Consider the following 19,571-nt stretch of genomic DNA (forward strand, 5'->3'; position numbering starts at 1 on the left):
TGTCTCCATTTAATTTTGGACAGCAATAACTCACACTAAAATACCCGTCAAGACAAGAGCTATAATTCAATCTGGTGGATTTTGGCGCTATAATTAATTTGACAGATGTGAACCAATTTTTTAGAAATGAACAAAATATTTTTCTGCACAGAATTTATGATAAGAATGCAAATTGAGTTCACTTTCAGATTAATCAGAATTGAATGAAATGCATTCCATGCAGGAATTCATATGCAAGAAATGTCTTGTCATTGTGACGGAATTGGGAGAATATTTCTCACAATATTTCATTGATTTCCTTTAAAAGTAATAAAACAAAAATGTAGGGGGTTTGAAAAAACACAAAGTTTAAATTCATTGACAAGAGGGTGAAATGATCTTCAGGAAGTTATAGGATCTGGAACATCTTTGGATCTAATTAACTGATTAAATATAAGAATAAACTCACCTTCCTTCTCCCCTCGGCATTTCATTCACAAAGAGGAAAAGTGTGAGAGATTCCATGATCAAATAAAATATTCTTCTCTCAATCCCTCTTTGCTTAAATTGCAACTCAAGAATTCTGCCAAGTGGGAATGATCAAAGCTTGACAAAGCAAAAGGAAATATTGATGATGTTTCTGATCAATTATGACAAAGTATTCTGAAGCAATATGGACAAAAATTCTTATTGCTAATTTCACTTACGGTATTCTAGCCACAATATCTCACAATTGGTATGCAGAAGAGGTGGCCAAACGCAGATTTACGATTCTAGAGGCTGATACATTTTAGAGAGCACTACATTTTATTCAAAGTCTCTCTCGTAACAGTTACAATGTAATTGAAGTGGATGAGAAAGGTGGGAGAGAGGACAGCGTGAGAGGAGAAATAATTTAGCGAGCTCGGGGAAAGTATTTACAAATAAATTAAAACTTAGGGCACTAGGCTAAGCTATGCAATGCTTGATGATCTGCGATCGCGGCTGTGGCTCAGTACAGATAGGGCGGCGCCTGAGGTTGGTAAACTGCGGCGGTTGGTTTCTGGTATCTGTAAGGCAGCTCGTGGATCTCCGACTCGGAGGCCTCGGGAATGGAGCGCTTCCAATAGCCACCGCCGCCGTTCCAGTCATCCCCGTGATCGTCGTAGTGATGCTGATGTTGAGCATGTTCATAGTAAATCACCTGAAAATTAATCACTCAATTAGAGAGTTGTGCCTGATCGATGAGTGTTGGCCCAGCGTGATGAGCTCACTGATTGCCAGTGGTTAGAGTTAAATCATTTGTAAGATTTGTAAGAGAATGAGAAAAACTTACAGGAAATAAGAATGAGAATGTTAGGTGAAATATCCCTCGTTACCATAGCGCCCGGAGTTAGGCAAAATGGATGGTTGATGGATCGATGTTTCATGCATGTTTCATGAGTTAGTGAGTTGGTTACGGAGAAATGATCGAGGTTTTTGTATAGAAATATAAGAGCAAAAATACGGCAATTACATTATTGTGAGAAATGCAAATAAGTTGTTAGAGCAATTTGAGGCGATTTTCTCATGTCTTGTAGCATTATAGGAGAGGCAGAAGAAAGGCGGACATGACCGATTCACACCTTCGCCATCACTCTTTTGCACTTACTTTCTGTGGATGGTGGCCCTTCTTCAGATCAATCCAGAATCGTGCCACATTGACCAGCAGACCAATAGCTGCAATCGCGAGGAATTTGAGTTGCAAATGTGCGGATAACAACTTCAGCAACAACTCTATTTTTCCCTTAACAATGGCTCCCAGAAGCAGCAATTTCATCAGGGCTTTCTTCTTTTTCTTCTTCTTTCCGCGAGTTTCTGTATTAAAGAGAGTCAAATTGGTCAATAGATGTGCAGTATAGAGATGGTGTGAAATTATGAAAATCTCTCCCGCGGTTTGCCTGCATTTGAGTATATCTGGAGATGAAAGTGTACATTATCCGAAGATGTGAATTGTGGTAGCTGTGAAGAGCAACAAAAAAACTTAAAATCGTGCTTTAACCTCTTGAACCTACGATTCAGTTCAGAGATTGTGAAGCATATCTATTCATTTGTTCTGTGTCTCTTGTGTTTGTGTGTCTGTTGTGTGGAAAGTGTGGGAGATTTTTAAGCTGCATGCCCATCCAAAGTGCCCATACCTCCAGCATATCTTGCACTCTCAATTTCCTCGCCAGTGCCACCTTCAGCCTCATTTACTGTGGCTTCCAAAGCGTTCACTTCACCAGAAGTCTCCTCACCCAATCTCTGCATCTGCCCGTCCACCTCAAGATCGCCAGTCTTGGGCCTCCTGAGAAACCTGTTCGGATGCATCAAAATATTCAAATTCAATTGCTATTATAGTCAACTTTCTACTAAATACAAGATTAAACACCTTTCTAAGTATAATTATTATAACTTTTTTTTAATTTAGAAAAATTGACTCTATGAATTTTCCCCGCCTTTCGCTATAAAGTTTCAAATTTCTACTTCATATGAAGCTTAATATATCATTTACGTACACATTATTAATATTATCGCGACTCTTGAGGTTTCTAATATAAATATTTGTTTAAAAATTTGAAATGGAATAATATTGTGCCAAAAACTCTCTTGGGCAGAAAAAATACGTTCGAATTACTCCACTTAGAAGGAAATTGAGATGTAAGAAATGTTTGAATAAACAATGTAATGACTTTGCAACAATGTACATAAGACTTTTCCCCGGGAAATATGGATTTAGGCTGCTCGTGCGAAATTAATTTTTTAACTGTTGCTAATTATTGTGTTTTTCTTCGGAAAATGATTTGAAAAGACGATAATTTCCTAAAGATAGGGACACTTAATAGACTGATTTTATGCTGCTTTGAGAGATATAATTAAATTGGCCATTTTACGATGCGATGTTAAACCTTATTGCTCAGCAAATGTAACCACAAATGATACGGTGAAGAAAGCTCTCATTTTCATTCTTCATCTATCTCCAGAAATCTATTGTGCGTCAAGAAGCCGCTGCATGAGGGCGCAAATTAATTAACCGTAAGACGTTTGCACGCACTTGGAGAATATGAGAAAAAATTCTTGACTTGTGATTTTTTTTCCCACTAAATACCAATGATCAACACTTGCGCTTTGAAAATTGAGAGTTAAATCCAATTATTTGTGGCTGAAGATGAGGGGCTCATGTTGAGAATTATAATTGTTCATCGCCGCGATGGAATTGTGTGAAATGAACGGAGGTGAACAGTATTTGCCGAAGACCGTTAACCAATGGCCAAGTCAGTGACTATGGGCTTCAGTACAATTTTATGACTCTTCATCACTCATCGACTTACTGATCGAGACGCTCAGAAACGGATTCTGCGATGTTCGCTATCGTATTCTCCATGCTTGTCATCACCACAGATGGCTTCTCTCCATCGGCCCTCGCTGTGAAGTCCCTGGACTGAACCTTGGCTTCGTATTCCGCATCGGCTTCCGCTGAAATCAACAAAATTTCCCTCATTGTGGCGAAAAAGATGGAGATAAACACTTCTTCGTGTTTGGCATGCGAAGAATTTGATATTATTTTCGCGAAGCTCTACATAAGTAGTAGAAACTTATATTTGCTTCCATGTCGGCGCGCGAGAGAACAAAGTGGATGATATGGTCAGTGAATTGGCGATTCCGAAGCTGCTCAATGGTGGGTGAAAAAGAAAAGGAGAAGCCGGTGATCCGAAATCTCAATCCATGTAATTGACCAGCACACATCATGAGATCATCCTCTGGGAAGTGTCCCACATGCCCAAAATCACCCAACGAGAGTGTCCTCTTCCCACCTGACTCTGCCAAATGCAAACCATACCACGAGCGATTTATTGGCCGATCGCGGAGAGAAGAAGATGATCGCGCCTGTAAATGGCAGAGAAAGAAAGTTGACCGAGCGCGCACGCCAGGAAAAATGTGTCAGGCGGAGAGCAACAAGAATTCTCATCCACAGACCATATACAGATGTGCGCAATATCCATGAGAAATTTAGCAGGTTTGAAAATGAAATTCACCCAAAATTGCCTCCATTTCGCTTTTCTCCGTGTGTCATAATTGCCGTATTAAGCAGTCTCGCCGTACAGCTGTGTCTTAAATCTCTCGCGGTGTCAAGTGTGAAAAGACTTGAGAAGTGGAGGGAAATTATGTGCGTGATTGCAATCACACCATAGTGAAATTTCCCATAAGGATTTCACTAGAGGTTCGCTTAGAGATTTGAGCACACGCACGCGAAGAAAAGAAATTCAAAGGTCGAACTGGGAATGTATTTAGGCATGTTCTGATGGACACAACAATGGGTTAATTAGAAATGAAACCCCTGGCGGCTTTTCTTTTAAGGTTCATTAATTACTACATTTCGCGACAATCGTGTCAGATCGAAATCAAAGTCTCTTGAATATTGTATGTCAAATTAAATTATTCTAATCAAACTCATACAACAAGAGCGAAACATTCCTCAATATTCTATCCAAAACAACATTGCTGTACTCTACAAATCTTGAATTCACTTTAATCTCTAATCTCAAACGAATATCATAAATATGTCTCTCAGAAGTTCACTCATTCAGAAAAGACTTGTTATGATGAAATTACGTGTCAGTGAAAGCAATCTTTCGTCAATTTTTTTTTCTTCTCAAGTGTAAGTCAGAAGAGACGTTTGTGTTTGAATACACATAATTTACTCAATTGTGCTAATCACAGACTGTCCACACTTTTTCTGCGTCTATCGAGGCGTCTACAATAGTGTCTGCGACTTTTTTCCCCTTTTGCTTAATCCTCAATTTCATCTTTTCACGCCCCCACATATTTCTCCGGTGTGGGAAATGTTGCGGATAATATCGAAATTGGCAGAAGTTGGAAGAATTCAGTGTCACTAGCGAAACAAGATGTCAAGTGTTATTTACATTGGCAATGAACATGTACAGTTTCTAAGCTTCTGTCCCAATTCCACAAACACAGTGCCATGATAGCCTCCTCTGAACTGGTACTGACCATTGTGAAGATGAACGTCTCCACTGCGTCCGATAGTCTAATTAGTGCAGCAGCATTGCAACACTCGAGAGTATTTTCCGTTGTGCAAAAACTGGTACGGCTTCTCCGCGAGGCTGTACAAGACGCCATTCCCGAAGACGTCTTGCTTTCGCGGGTGAGAATTCCGCACCGTGATGAGTGCAGAGGAGGAAAAATGATTTGATGGAAATTACCTTTGAATTCCTGCAGTTTCGCGTCGAGTACCGCGTCCCAATTTGTCAGCATGCGCGCCACATTCTGTCGAGTGCAGGCCCACGGATCGGGGCGAAATGGACAGAAGATGGTGTCCAGCATAGGCGATGCATCTGTACAGGGGAAGAGATCATTTATGGTAATTGCGCGCCATACGGATCGTGATTCAATATTTCGCGATGTCGATTTGAGCACGCATGAACTGAATGACAGGCTTTCGGCAAAGTCTGACCTAGTGGGAAAATCTTGGGAAGAGAATACAATACTAACCATCTTTGGCGTTAACACTTATGGCACTTGTCAGCAAGAATGCTGTCGATACTCCAATTATCATGAGAGTGCCCATTTTATGCCAATCACTCAATTATTCGCGCTTCTTCCGAATCCCTTGTCGCGTGTCACTAAACAGTCTACGCACTCAGAACACTTCTCATCAAACTGCACAACGCCGCACTGCGGGATCTTGAGGGAAAGAGGGGAAAAAATCATCCGTTAAATTTCTCACTTATCTGTACCAATTCGCGCTTAAAAGGCCGACTAACAAGCAAAATTGCCCAAGGTGAAGAGCAAAAAGAGTCCAAAATTTCAATTTCAACTGAACAAACACAAGAAATTGTTACAACACACAAAATTTGGTGGTATGAAAAGAGAGCCTCGTTTGAGAGGTGAAATTGACTTGTTGAACTCTTTTATGTTGATCTTCGGGCCTTGTTTTACTGGACAACCTTTTTTGTGCTTCACTTGAGAGCGCGCAAGAAAGAAACCCCAGAGACGGTGCGATGTATATCCAAGATCAAGGTAAAATGACGCGAGAATTTCCACCTCTTTGCTTTTATACCGACCCGATCTCAGTTGAAATCATTTATGTGCCACCAGCAGACACTCTTCCTCCGCCAGCGACGCATCGCCATGAGTGTGTGAGTTACCTGCAAGTAGAGGCGAGATCCAGCGATTTATTTGTTTGTGAAAAATTCACTGTGTGTATTATAGTTGAAAATTGAAATGAATCTTCTCACTTCTTTCACCGACACTCGATGCTGTGTGATTGTAGAACTTTATGGCTTCCGTTTCACCCAAAGAATTGTGCCAAACTTTATCAATCGGAACGAAATTGTAACAATATATTTGCTAGAGTGATTGACACAAAGAGAAGAATCCGAGTCGCCCAGACAAAAGACTCAGACAACGAACCCAAATACCCACTGATAGAGTCCGCCTGAGATTCACCTCATTAATTGATGATAGTGAGTCACAATTTCATTTCCATGCGCGGCATCTTCCTTTCCACCAATAGATTACTTTCACATTTTCGCACGATTGTTGTACTTTTCAGCACAATGTGACCTTCCACTCTCATCCGACTCCCTTCGTGGCCCGTCCGGGCCCCCCTGACGCCGCCCTCATGGGACACATTAGCAGGTCACGGTGCGCTGGCAGAGCAGAGTTGGCGAGAGGAGCTGCGCCCAGATAAGGATTTCCAATTCGACGGATCATTGCGCATACCTAATCCATAAATCATGAGCAAATTAGCCGCAGAACAGGAAGGCATAGCTGTTCAGAATCTTCTTCCCATTTATCGGTGCGGAATGGGGTGAGACTGTACATTGAAAATGTGCTGAAGATAAGAAGATTGTAATAATTGTTATTACATTACCCATTAGTTGCCTTTCCTACTGCTGTCTAACGGTCAGAATTTATTCAAGTGAAGTGGGATGAGAGATTTGATAGCGTAAAAGTTGATGTTTTCGTCTTTGCCTGACCTATCTCAACTTTTCCTCCTTTGCGTCTGTTAAGAGCGAATATGATGAATTCTGTTCAATATTTTGTTTGAATTTCAATCTACAAAGGACGCAACTCTGGGATCCCACCGAAGCTCAGGTACATGAGATGCTCTTCTTGGCGTTCCATCCACTGCATTGTGGCTTTAAGCTCATGTGCATCCGCGTTAGACATCTCGACGACATTCAGAATAAATATATGCGAGGCAAAGGAGGACACAGCATGTTTCTCCTTCTCTCTATGGGACTCAATCATGATTGTTTTCCGATAATTTCACCCATTCCTTTTCTTCGGCACCACGCTTTTCCACTGATGAATGACAGAGTTGCCAGCATAAATATTCGCCTCTCGGATGCACGGCGGTTGTCATCAGGCCCTGGATCATAAATGCACATGAGGCAAATATTTGCCATGCCCCACCGAAGCCCTCTCGGCGCGAAGATGTGAGTGGCGATCTTAATGATGGAAAGTGAGAAAATCATGCTCAGAGCTTTTCCACCTCACTTCGATATTCTCCTCATCGCCATCAATCTGCGATGCTCGCGACGTCCTATTGAACTCTCGCATTGTCTTGTAGGTTAGGCAGATCCATCTTCATTCCAACTATTCAGCGGATTAAAATATTTCGATGAGTTATCGCGTAAAGTAATGTAATTAGTGACTGTTTTCACGAGAAATAGCAGTTTAGCCGAGTCGTCTCTGCATTGCGTGCGCGTAATATAAGCTATCAATGCGATCAGGTGGAGAAATCATTAAATTGATCTCGATATATAGTAGATTATTTATAATTTTTTATTTCACGCTTGTGGATGCTGTAGCGTTGAATTAATTTATCAAAACTCTGAATCCTCTCTTGCATCTCAAACTCGGAGGCTTCGTAAAATTCCATCATAAGAAAAACTTTAAGATGTGTTTGTTGTTGCCATTTACAACTGCGATAGCTAAAATTTCAAGTCAAAAATCTTTCCTTCATTTCTCAAATCTCACTAGCTGCTTGAGAAGAAAATATGTGGAGAGAATCAACTCAGTGGCACAACTTCACTTTTTCACAATTTGCGATCTTCCGATGCTCTTTTGTGAAGATTCACAATTGAAAGCTTCAATGATGGTTTGTTATGGGAAATTGCATTGGAGACACGATTTGGCATAAATAGCTGGATGCAGACATTCAAGTTGAGCGTATGAAGTAAGCAACAGAAGAAATAATTAGACGATGGGTAGGTCTCTGAGGGTCAAGGTGGGAGGTTTGTCAGGTAGTTATCGAGATTGTAAACTTAATTGGCAATAATTATGCGATGTTTCTGTTTTTTTGCTCTGATCCACGGATTTCATCTTCACTGGAGATCTTCGCATTTGTTAGTATACAACTGACAGTTTTCTGAAGTGCATGTGAATTCTTGTGCACTTTCTCCGCGAGAGAAGAGAGCTTTTTCCGGGCCTCTTCTCTGTATCATTTTGCCAATATTGAGTTCTTTCGAGCACGTGCTAATAAGTCACTTTTCACTCATTCACAAATCATTTTCAAGATAGGTAATTGTGTCTCACCTCAAGCACGTTGTCTGTGCTGCATTACATTTCAACGCAGGAATGAACATCGGTGCGCATTTCCCTCAAGATCGCGGCATAAATGAATTTTCTCATGAATCACGGAGAGACAATGTGGGATATAATTTCACTTTTGAGCGCCTCTGTAAACCAGAAATGTGTTTCCGTGGCTCTGGCAATAAATTAAGCTACTGCAGATACTTTGTATCTATGTAGATAATATATAAAAGGTGTGATCTTAGCTGCGGTCTGAGATTATAAATTCCAAATTATATAATAAATTGCTTATGAATATTTACAGAAGAGCTGAGAGTGACAAACTCTATGATAAATGCTATTGTTGTCTGGAGAGTGCAAATTACGGAGAGATTTATTTGTGCATCTCAATTCCAAGCGAAGAGGCGTAAGAAAGAGGAAAATGATTACTTTATTGACAAGAAAATATGATAGTTAGAGACGCAACTAAGGAGCGATCATCTTATAAAACTAAATGGCAATGATGGAATTATTAGAAAAATAAATAATTGAAATTTATTTATTTACCATTTCGAATGACTCTTCTTTGAGTGTAGATAGGTGTTTAAAAGGCACAGCTTAATACTCCTTTTCTTTAAATACTCTAAAATATATTACCTAATTGAGGATACATTTTTTGGCTATTTAATGGTGTTTCTTTTCTCATAATAAACTGACGATTATGGGTTAATAAATCGATTGTGAAGAAAGCTCAATATAAGTTTTTTGCGATATCTTTTAATTTCTTTGGCAAATGTTGAGAATTACACATAAGAGATCTTACTCGCGATCGCGTTTACCCTCAGCCGCTGCGCAGCGCCGCGATGCTGGCAAAATTGGGTGCGATTGTTTTGGCGGATTTTTTACCATTTGGGTGATTATTCAAACTACAAGAATAATTGCAATAAATATTTTCGTACAAAATTAAATTTACATACATATTTAGGACCTTTGGTAGCGAGAAATGATAATCAAATCATGTGATTAGCAGCGAACAGACTCGAAAAAAACACTTCTTCCTCTCACTTTTTCCTCACGATTTGACGGCTTATTGGGAAGTTTGTCTGCACTGGGGCTACGCCCAGGAGGTTCCCCAGGAACTCCATGCGGTCGTTGCTTCCGGGCGCCAATGTGGCCGTCCCCAGCGTGGCAATTGGCAATCTGGCGCCGAAGATGGGAATCATAGAGCCCGTCAGGCCGTTCGTGTTGGGCAGAACCGCCATCGTTGGCATTGTGGCGATTATTGGCGACTGTGACGAGATTATCTGGAAGTTCAGCCTTCCCTGTGGAATGTTGAAGCCGCCGCCGTTAAGACCATTCATGCCGGTCATCCCGAATCCATTCATTCCATTGAACGGAAGTACGCCGCCGTTGCCGCCGAGAATGCCGTTGCCGCCGAAAAGGCCGCCGCCGCCGCCACCGCCTCCACCTCCGTTATTGTTCGACAGCAGCAGCCGTATCAGGAGGACAGCCATGTTCAGCAACATAACTCCCATGCCGAGCTTCACACTCCACATGCCCAGCATCATTCCGCCGGCGGACATGGTGATCAGCGCGCCCAGCAGAAACATCACCAAATTGAACATCTTCCCCATCCATCGTATCCGAGCGAATGTCCTCGGACTTTGTTCCCCTGCAAAAGAAAGAAGAAACGCCAATTTTAGAGACAATAAACTCACTAATAAGGTTCTAACGTTCTATAATTTGATCATGTTCCATGCAGCATGAAGAGTAAATTGCAACACATATTGGAGAATGATTTACTACACAATATAATAGCTGAGCTAATTTGAAATGCAGACAAATATTGTGAGTGCTGTAGAAAACTACACAACACCGAAAAAGAATGTTCCACTCTCTTCATTTTCAATCCTACAGAGTGTGAAGGTATGCTAGAATAATTATAATTTTAGCGAAGCAATTATACTGTTAAAAGCAAATGTATTCTGAAGCTTCCGATTGGAGTTTTCGCAATGTTTATCATGAGAATTCAATCTATTTTTTCTCAATTCAATGATTTTAGAGGAAAAATTGATATTTATAACACTTCAAGTGCTTCAAGTACTCAAGTTGCAACACTTTCATTCGCTATGAGTTAATCACATTAGAACACACTTATATAATTCAAAGCATGACGTGTTTAAAAAGTTCTGCTGTGCTAAAAGTCACTAAAACATATTTTCTTATTTTTATAGTTTATAGTTCAAAACAAATATTATTGTGAAGATGTTTGGAAAAACACGAAACTGCAAATTTCTTGTTAATAAAGTGAAACGCACACAAAAACTTATTCTCTTTAAGCTGATGGTACTTATTTTTCATTTTTACAAGCGATGTAAATATTATAATTATCTTTGAAATTATAATAAAGAGAAATGGAAAAAATTACAATATTTGGTTTTTTTTCTTATTCCTCTTACTACACAATCTTTCAATTCAAATTAAACGGTCAAAAATCGAGAGTACTCTGAAAGGAGCGGAAATAATAGGAAAATCATAGATAAAAAACATTTGCCATTCTCTTCCAATTCGTATACAAATCATTCCGTATGCAAAGTTTCGCAAAAAAATACTTTTACTCGGTCTGGTTCTGATTAAAATTATGGCATCTAAGGTATGCAGTGTGTTCAAATTAGCCTGAAGAAATTCAGTACATACAAATAAATCACTAGATCAGCTGAATAATTTAATAATTGAATTATAAATCAAGCCACTGTTGTGTGGGTTTCAGCAAATAATATTGAAGGTGAAAGAAAAAATGCAATCTTCCTACATTGAATGGAAAATATCGGTGCATCACTCGAGAAAATCGACTATCGAAGCAATGTAGTCGACTTTGCGAGCATCACTGAAAGCATGATTTGTTTAGTAGTGTGTGATGATAAACCTCATTTAGCGAGTATGTGAAATTTCTAAACCATTATATACAAATTCCTCGAAATATAAGAATTTATATTTTCTATTGATTAATCATGACTTTTTATGCACTTTATTTAATTATATGCGTAAGTGTATTGAGCGTTGCCATTAACATGAAGTGTAATGTAATGTTTGTTGGCAATTTGCGTACATTATACTACTAAAGTGCCTTTGATAAACCCTTTCAATGTTGACAGAGCATCATGTATTGCATAAATTATAGTATTCTAATTGATGGACACGAATGATCGTATTCATTGAAGTTACAGTACTACGCTATAACTACGCTTAATTCATCTTGTAATTACTATCTTCCAGCTCAAAGTGTTCACAGTTTTCACTTCTATGTTCTTAACGTTATGCAAATTAATGAATCCAAGTGGAGAGAACAAATTATTCTACAATTTCACAGCATTTCCTTTGCAATAAGTTCATTTCGTGCACTGAGAATCACTTTTCTTTTACATGTGATCGCACATTTAGACGATCGTGTGATCTTGAAGGCAATCGATGGCCAAAGTTTAGTCCACATGTGGCTGATTTACGAGCTCATTCACACAATTTGACCGAATTTTACTAACCCAGAGCTGAAATAATCTTGTCCTCGTAAATCCAATTCAGAAACCTCTCAATTGGCTGAAGACTGATGTGAATATTTCTCAGTGTTACTCTGGAGTCTTCCTTGGCGTTTAGAGCCACATCTGTGCTGTTTCCATCGACGGTCCGTGCCTCGGCCAAAACTCCCGCCAATATCGCAAAGAGCACGCCAACAATTACGACCTTCATCGCGTAGTTACCTGCAATGAAACGGCAGAATTTTAGAATCCGGGCGATCAGTGGATCGCGGAGATGTGCCAGACAACCCAAAAAAGTGGCACGATCGCGTCGTTTGTAACGGGTCAAGAGTCCCGATGAATTTTCTGGCAAACGTGTCTGGTTTTGGGTGTATTTAATCGCTCGAGTGGGTTCTTTGCTCTCACTTCTTATATGGCCTTTTTTATGTTGCGCTCTTCTTCGTGCGACAGTAGAGGAAATTGTACGTGATTGCTTGTGAGAATGTAGGGCATTTGATAATATATTTTCTGTGAGCCTATGCAAGACACAACAAAAATTTTTGAGGTCTTTTTCACTGGCAAACATCCGCGGAAACGCAGAAAACATGCGCGACACCTCGTGATCTCCAAACGCAGGTCACAAGACTGTACATGGAATATAAATCAAATTGTGGCGAAAGGTGAGGCATCACTTGCCATTCCGAAGACGCATAATCCCGCGAGCTGGAACAATTCAGCAAATCATTCTCGCGAGGTGATTACACCGCGCTGTTACAACTCTTTTCTTTTCTTTGAACTAGAATTTGAAAGAGTGTTTGGCGGCTGGGGTGAAGGGGAACTGAGCCAATGGTGTGTCCAATACAAATGGATCTCCGATTGATCACTTCCAGATTACAAGCATTCATAGTTGCATGAAAAATATAATGAGTTCGATCTTAATCGCCTTTTTCAGTCCAACACTTCGTCTTCTTTTTGCTCAACACTAATTCCGTGGACATTGTAAATACACAATTGTGAATAACAGTCTTTTATAGATGTATAATAGAAGTTCTGACAGTCTTTCGCTATCTGCCACTAATGGCTCTTTCTCAACACGAACAATGTTGGTTTTTTTCGTCGCAGCAGCAATATTTGCACATATAATTTTTCTCCCTGACATTCTGACGATCTCAAGATTACTTACTAACAGTTATGCAACTCGTGATGACTATCTTCGTCTTATTGGCTTTCGAAAACACTCCCACGACCTTTCTCTAGCGAATGTGCAAGTCTTTTTTTTCGGCAATTGCTATCCACGAACCTCACAAGTAATCACAATTTTCAACCAATTTTCCAGTTCTCAACTTGCAGCAATTGTTTACTTATCACATTATTCACACACAGAGAGCCAAAGTATGGGCAAGGTGGAGAGCGGGACCACAAGCGCCAAGAGATGGTACAAGAGTGTCTTGTGTGCTTCCTCCACGAGAGCCACGATGGAACTGGTAAAAATCTCTTCGCGGGCACTCAATCTCGCGAGAGTCACAAACATTTGATCATGTCTTGGGGGAGAGTGTAGGCTGCAGTGGCTGCATTATGCATCTCCTCGCAGCGGCTTCTGCACCTGACCGTGTGGAGAGACCATCAGCAAACGAAACCATTGTGTGCAGATCATGTGTCCGTGGATCACGCTATGCTGGCGCATGGCCAAGGCACTCTTTTGTTTCTCCACTTGCACCCCCGAAGCAGAGATACTCTGCGAAGTGTGGCTTTTATCTGGTAGACTTCGCGAACGCATAGATTGAAGATTTTTTTTTTGTGAATAAATTTGAAATTTCTTTTGCAGTGTTAATATGAGTTTTCATAAACATATTTCTGAATAATATTCAAAATTGCTGTGTTCTTTTGTCATAAAGTACACTTAAAGCATGTTTACTTCTCATAAATTATACATACAGATTGGGCTCTCAGATGGTGAATAACGGAAACTCATGACGAGTTGCAAGAGTTGCTCAGGATATGAGAAGGGGCGATTTGGAAGTCACCAAAGTGATTCTCGTCTTCTCAGCCCTAAGAAATATCAATTTATCCATCGTAAAATCTATCATTTTATCTACAATAATTCATCTTATATCACTGTTCAACGTGTTGATTTTTATGCTGATTAAACGTGAGAAAAAGGTCTCTACAGGGCATTTAACAACACACTAACTCAGATAATTTGTTTTCAATGTAGAGTTTCTAATACAAAGTACGCAAAGGCTCATTCTCGCGATTGACCGAATCAAATCATTTTGTTTAATATAAATATCTTCAATTGGATTATCACACGCATATTGTGGCGGTTAATTTCCTCAAAATTGGCAGTTGCTCAGCCTCGATTTGCACCACCGCGCATGTAATGTTGGAAAAATATATAGATCGGCATTCTATTTCGGCAATAAAATACGACTGTGAAGATGATTGCCTGTGGCATTGCGTGAGCTGAAGAGAGTATATTTTCAGCAATTAAATGCACAAAGAAAAATCCTTACTTTCATGAAATTCATTCCATTATGTGAAAAATGCAACATGATTTATGATGCAGTGCAAGATGTTCTGTGAAATCATTTTCGTTGGTATTGTTTGCTTTCTTGATATTATTTTCTTTCTTTTCCTGAACAAGGTGAGGAACGAGTTTAATTTAACGCGTCGAAAATTAATACACTCAAATTTCTCACATAACTCAGCGGAATTATTGAGATGGATTATCTCAGGTTAATGTAATATTTTGAAGAACAACAAATTCACTTGATAATAAATGCACATAAATTAATCGGCGAATGCAAGGAAAGCTTTGGTCTGATGATTTGACGATATACAGTTTTAGAGGAAGTGACAAACGAAATGCTGCGGAAACTTCACATTACATAAATCTCATGGCAGATACAGAGTTGAGATCAAGCAGCAGGAAGAGCAGCAATCTGAAATATGCTAATTAACCAATGAAATTTACAACCTTAACTGTTTATAAATCAATGAACTTTTGGTTGGTGAGAGAGTGAAATATGTGGCAGTTCTGGATGCTCAGAATCCAACTACATCGGAAGCCACAAATATGTACATTCAACGCTAATCAATTATCTCCCACTCGGAGGTGTTTGAACAGAGTGCTAATAGGAATCAATCTGTGGCATTTCTCGAGTAAGTGCTCGAGCAGCACGTGACCCAGATTCTTCGACGGACACGGAAGTTTTCCATTGTGTTTCATCTCATGCTGAATCGGTTTATTTGTAGCGAAATGGAAAGTTATTTTCACGGTCTTTTCCTGCCATGGAAAATTCACTGAGCCCCATTTCTCAAGCACATTCCAGGCCATCCTTGGGCATTCATTCATCAGCTTCGGTGCTATTTAAATCAAATCCGCTTTCTCGGCCAATTCTTCCTCTGCTGAGCGGACGACAAACGAGCCATTTAGCCAGAGCAACAATAAAAGCAATTGTTTCAGAGGTAATTTAAATGCGTTGTCATTTAGGTGGAGATTTTATGCGACAGAAATTCCTGGCAAACCTCATACAAACCATAACACTTTGCTGTGAGAAGTAAACAAATCTCGTCGAGAGAGCCTAATTCGTGCTCACCACTGATTCCGCGGCATGGCTCTGGGGTGTCCCTTTTCCTGCGCATAATTACAAAGTATCTGGGATATCGGAAATCTCCAGCTTTGTAGTAAATAAACAAAGCGACAGAACTGAGTCACGTTTCATCGGCAAGTGTTACAGAGATTTCATCTCTTGTGCAAGCACATCATCTGATCGAGAATGCAGAAACGTGCCATCGAGGATGCTGCCGCTGGCGTTAGAAGATCACCTGCTATTACACGTGTTCGTTTCGTAACTGCCAACCAGCTGGGCGATGACCGAAGGCGAAAGTGAGTGAAAAAATCGAGTTTATCTATGGTGAGGAAAACCTTTGGTGACACAGATCTCAGGCGAGAAAGTCGTGAAGATCTTGTGCCATATCGGATGAGACTGAAATTCTCGAAATACTCTCATTAGCACGCCAGACTCTTTACACCTTCAACTCGGCGCTCTTTGTCTGATGTTTATCATTCACAGAGAGACAACATTTTTTGAGGTGAGGCTCGTCTCTTGATCTGCTGAGTAATCCCTAAGATAAACAAAATCTCTGTGTGAAACTTTAGGGGTTTCTGTGCTCACAAAGGCGATCGAACGAGAGGAACGACCTTAATTTGCCACATGACAAATAAACAATAAAAGATATCCACTCCTAAGACGTGCAAAACCTTTACTTAATACATACAAGAAAGGCTTCCGTAGTCTTAAAAATACATGCATACAGATTATGCGGTACTTTCAATGAATAATAATAACATTTTGCGTTATCGTGAATCTAACTTGAAATATATCGTCTGAAAAAATTATCATGTTTGAGATTAAGCACCTCTTAAAATTTTTCCAATTGAGAGAACTGCAAGAACGCAAATGCTTTGGAAATTAGAAAAATTGAAAATTCCAGTCATTTTTTTGGGTACAAAAGCTATTAAAAAAAAAGCGAGATGTGCGTTGCATATTCTTGCATCAGATTCGCGTGAATTCAAGATGAAACTTATTTTTAACTCATAAATCAGAAATTTCTCCAATGTCACAGATGATTTCGCACACGATGAGCAATTAGCCGAGGAGCAGAAAAACGGTGCTTCAACTTGAATGTATTTTACACTCTCTGTAAGAAAAACACACCAATATTGGAAGTGTTTGTGAAGATTGCATTTGCAGAGCACTCAAATGTTGTGGAAATCCTTTCAAGCGCATGCGGTGAAGCTAAGCGGCAAAATGAGGGTCAGATTCGGGGTGAAACAATATCGATCGGGTGAAAATTCAGCAGTTGCACTCAAATCTGTGCAGTCGCCGAGTGCGGCCCTGTTTTTCCGTCAATTTGCTGTTGAACCGCTTCACGCCGACATTTAAATGGATAAGTGTTCAAATCACTTATTCGCTTCACTATTGATGTTTTGAGTGCAATTTTCATATGGAGAAAGTGGCAATAGTATGGAAAACGGGTGGTCTGATGCTTCATCGTAGAACTGGGACTGCGGAAGGCCCATAATACTTCTGTAAAATGAAGGAGGAGATTATTCATGCCTGTCGTTCTCTGAACCGATACTTTAGATTTGCACATGCAATTCACATGATAACTCTTTGAAAACGTAAAGAAAAAACTCTGATGAAAAACATAAGGAAAATACGATTTGAAGTGACTAACGACTACCTTTTTGGTAACCATCATCATTTCAATGAAACACTTACGGGGGATTTTATAGGACATTTTGCTGATTTTAACAATCAATATTGCTTGTAAGACAAAGTGTAAAAATGCTACATTTTGCAGCAATGCAATATGTACATAGTGTATACATATTACTCATTATGTATACCTGTATAATCGGCCCTTTTCCCCACGTGCTTCGCCCAGCAGGCGATTGAGCAAAAGTTCGAATACAATGTTGAAAAATTCATGTAAATGGCTGTGGTCGTCCCTCAATGTTCCGCCCACATGATTTCATTATTGGGCCTGTTTAGCGCCCTGTAGTTAAATTAAAATCGTGTCTACGCAAGGAAACTGTGCAATAGCAAGTGTGTCAATCAATAAATATAATTGCATTGTGCATCTTGTGCTTTGTTAAAAGTTTTCCTTCCTTTCTATATTATCGTTATTATTTCCTTCTCCGCCACTTTGTGCGTTATTCATTATACTTTTGACGTGCAAAGTAAGTTCTTTTGAATAAATATATTTGTATCAAATTCATTAGTATAATATTTTGTTGCTGTATATAGAGGAAAACATGCAAGAATTGTGTTAAAAATATACCTACTCTTGCCTAATAACCTGCAATGATTGATTGTGATGTTTTTGATGTTTAACCCAAGAGAAATTTAATTCAAACTTCACACTTGAGCAGCAGCACTCGAGCTTATAATTTGAATTTATCGTCACGAAAAATTATTGTCTTTAAAACTTTGTGTGTTTGCATCAATATGAAGGTTAAAAATCAAAACTATTCCACAAATGTTATTTCTATTGGGATGATTTATGCATTCACATCATTCAAATGCTGGTAGACAGAATGTTTCGAGCATTATACACACAGTCATGAATATGTTTCAATACAATAACTGTGTAAGAAATGCAGGTAAAGACCGTGTTGGACAAGGTCACTGATGTGATAATTAATTTCTCAATTTTGGGTAAATAATGTAGTTTCTAGTGATTGTAAAAATTTATTTTCAAATTGCTCTTTTGATGTGATCAAGAGAATGTCGTGAGAAATATTGAAAATATATTCAAGTAGCTTCTGTTTATTTGTCCATCCAATTAGCTCGTTACACAGTAAATACATCCCCAAAATTGTCCGCCTCTCTGACCTCTCGGTGTTGGTCAATTACACGTATAAGGATCGCCGAGATGACTATCTGAAATCAGAAGGCAAATAAAGAGGAATTTAAATTAATTGCAGGCAACGATAAATTGCTGTGCGACACCACCGTGAAATCTTACAAATTATGGCACGGTGTCGGGACATAAATTCGCTGTGGGATCGCGATCATCCAAATTGAGACGCTTTGGGTGCTCTCCTTCAGCCTGGCTCGCGAAAGTGAACTCTCGCGCGATGTGCCTCGTCGTATTTTGTGACGCTCAATGAGATTCCTATAAAAATGCAAAAATTATTGGCAATCCAACTGATAGGCAGAGCTCAACCTGCACAGGCAATTAACCTTGTGCATATGCGAGATAGAGAATGATTTCCTCCCACCAACTGATGACGCCGCGAAGAGATTAAGTGCGTCGGTGAATTCCCAATAAAGCTTGTCACCTGAAGAGCGTGAGGAGATTGACCCTGACCAGGATTGCTGACCCCCGGCGTGGATGCAGAAATGAGTTGCTTTTTTCTGGCGTGTGCGCGCGACTGGCAAAAAATTCGCGACATGCAAAAAGTCGGTGTATTTTTGCAGAAATGGGTGGTGGAAAAAAAAAGATTGGCGCACACAAAGAGACTCTCTGTTGGGGGAATATATTTATCCGCGCGCGGAAAAAAGAGATCTGCAAAAAGGCGCGACATCACAATAAATTCTGTCGTGGTAATCCTTCTTGTTGACTCCCGCTCCCACCACGCGCGCCAGGCATTGAGTTTAATTGTTGGCAGTCTCAATATTTTACGATCATGTGCAGCCTTTATTTTGTCCATTCATCGTCAGCCAGTGACATCAGGGACTGATATTCGCCAGCTTAATTGATGTGCGCCTCTTGTGGTGGAAAAACAGCGCGATCGCGAGGGACGGAGTGTTGCACTCTCTGTGGATTTTCCCCACATGGTGCGTGTGTGTGCGGCTGCCACGCATTCTCCCGCAGTGCTGAATTTTCGGGGGCCCTCTTTCACCATCTGAATGTCAGCCCTCCCCGCGCGATCGCGCGCCAGCGGAGTGCGGAGAGAGAAAAAAGATCATTGAGATTCGAGCATGATAATGAGGCGAGTTGGAGAGAAAAAGAGACTCTCTCGTC

The 19,571-nt window shown here is 40.0% G+C and overlaps 1 protein-coding gene across 3 annotated transcripts; it reads right to left on the reverse strand.

The window, feature by feature from the left end:
* Nucleotides 1-659: 659 nt before the first annotated feature.
* Nucleotides 660-6,021, reverse strand: LOC132264295 (uncharacterized). Of its 3 annotated transcripts, none has more exons than XM_059764422.1 (7): nucleotides 5,946-6,021; nucleotides 5,491-5,682; nucleotides 5,202-5,333; nucleotides 3,309-3,453; nucleotides 2,136-2,293; nucleotides 1,610-1,815; nucleotides 701-1,162 (listed from the first exon to the last, which is right to left on the reverse strand). In XM_059764422.1, exons 2-7 carry the CDS (start codon nucleotides 5,564-5,566, stop codon nucleotides 971-973), a joined length of 909 nt encoding a protein of 302 aa, XP_059620405.1. In that variant the 5' UTR covers nucleotides 5,567-5,682; nucleotides 5,946-6,021; the 3' UTR covers nucleotides 701-970. The 3 variants fall into 3 exon arrangements, with proteins under 3 accessions (XP_059620407.1, XP_059620405.1, XP_059620406.1); XM_059764423.1 differs by lacking the exon at nucleotides 5,946-6,021 and adding an exon at nucleotides 5,763-5,802; XM_059764424.1 differs by lacking the exon at nucleotides 5,946-6,021 and having other exon boundaries at nucleotides 660-1,162; nucleotides 2,235-2,293; nucleotides 5,491-5,857.
* Between the last annotated feature and the right edge of the window lie 13,550 nt (nucleotides 6,022-19,571).

This window comes from Phlebotomus argentipes, unplaced genomic scaffold (genome assembly GCF_947086385.1).
Source record: "Phlebotomus argentipes unplaced genomic scaffold, Phlebotomus argentipes genome assembly contig_32, whole genome shotgun sequence".
NCBI classification, from domain to species: domain Eukaryota; kingdom Metazoa; phylum Arthropoda; class Insecta; order Diptera; family Psychodidae; genus Phlebotomus; species Phlebotomus argentipes.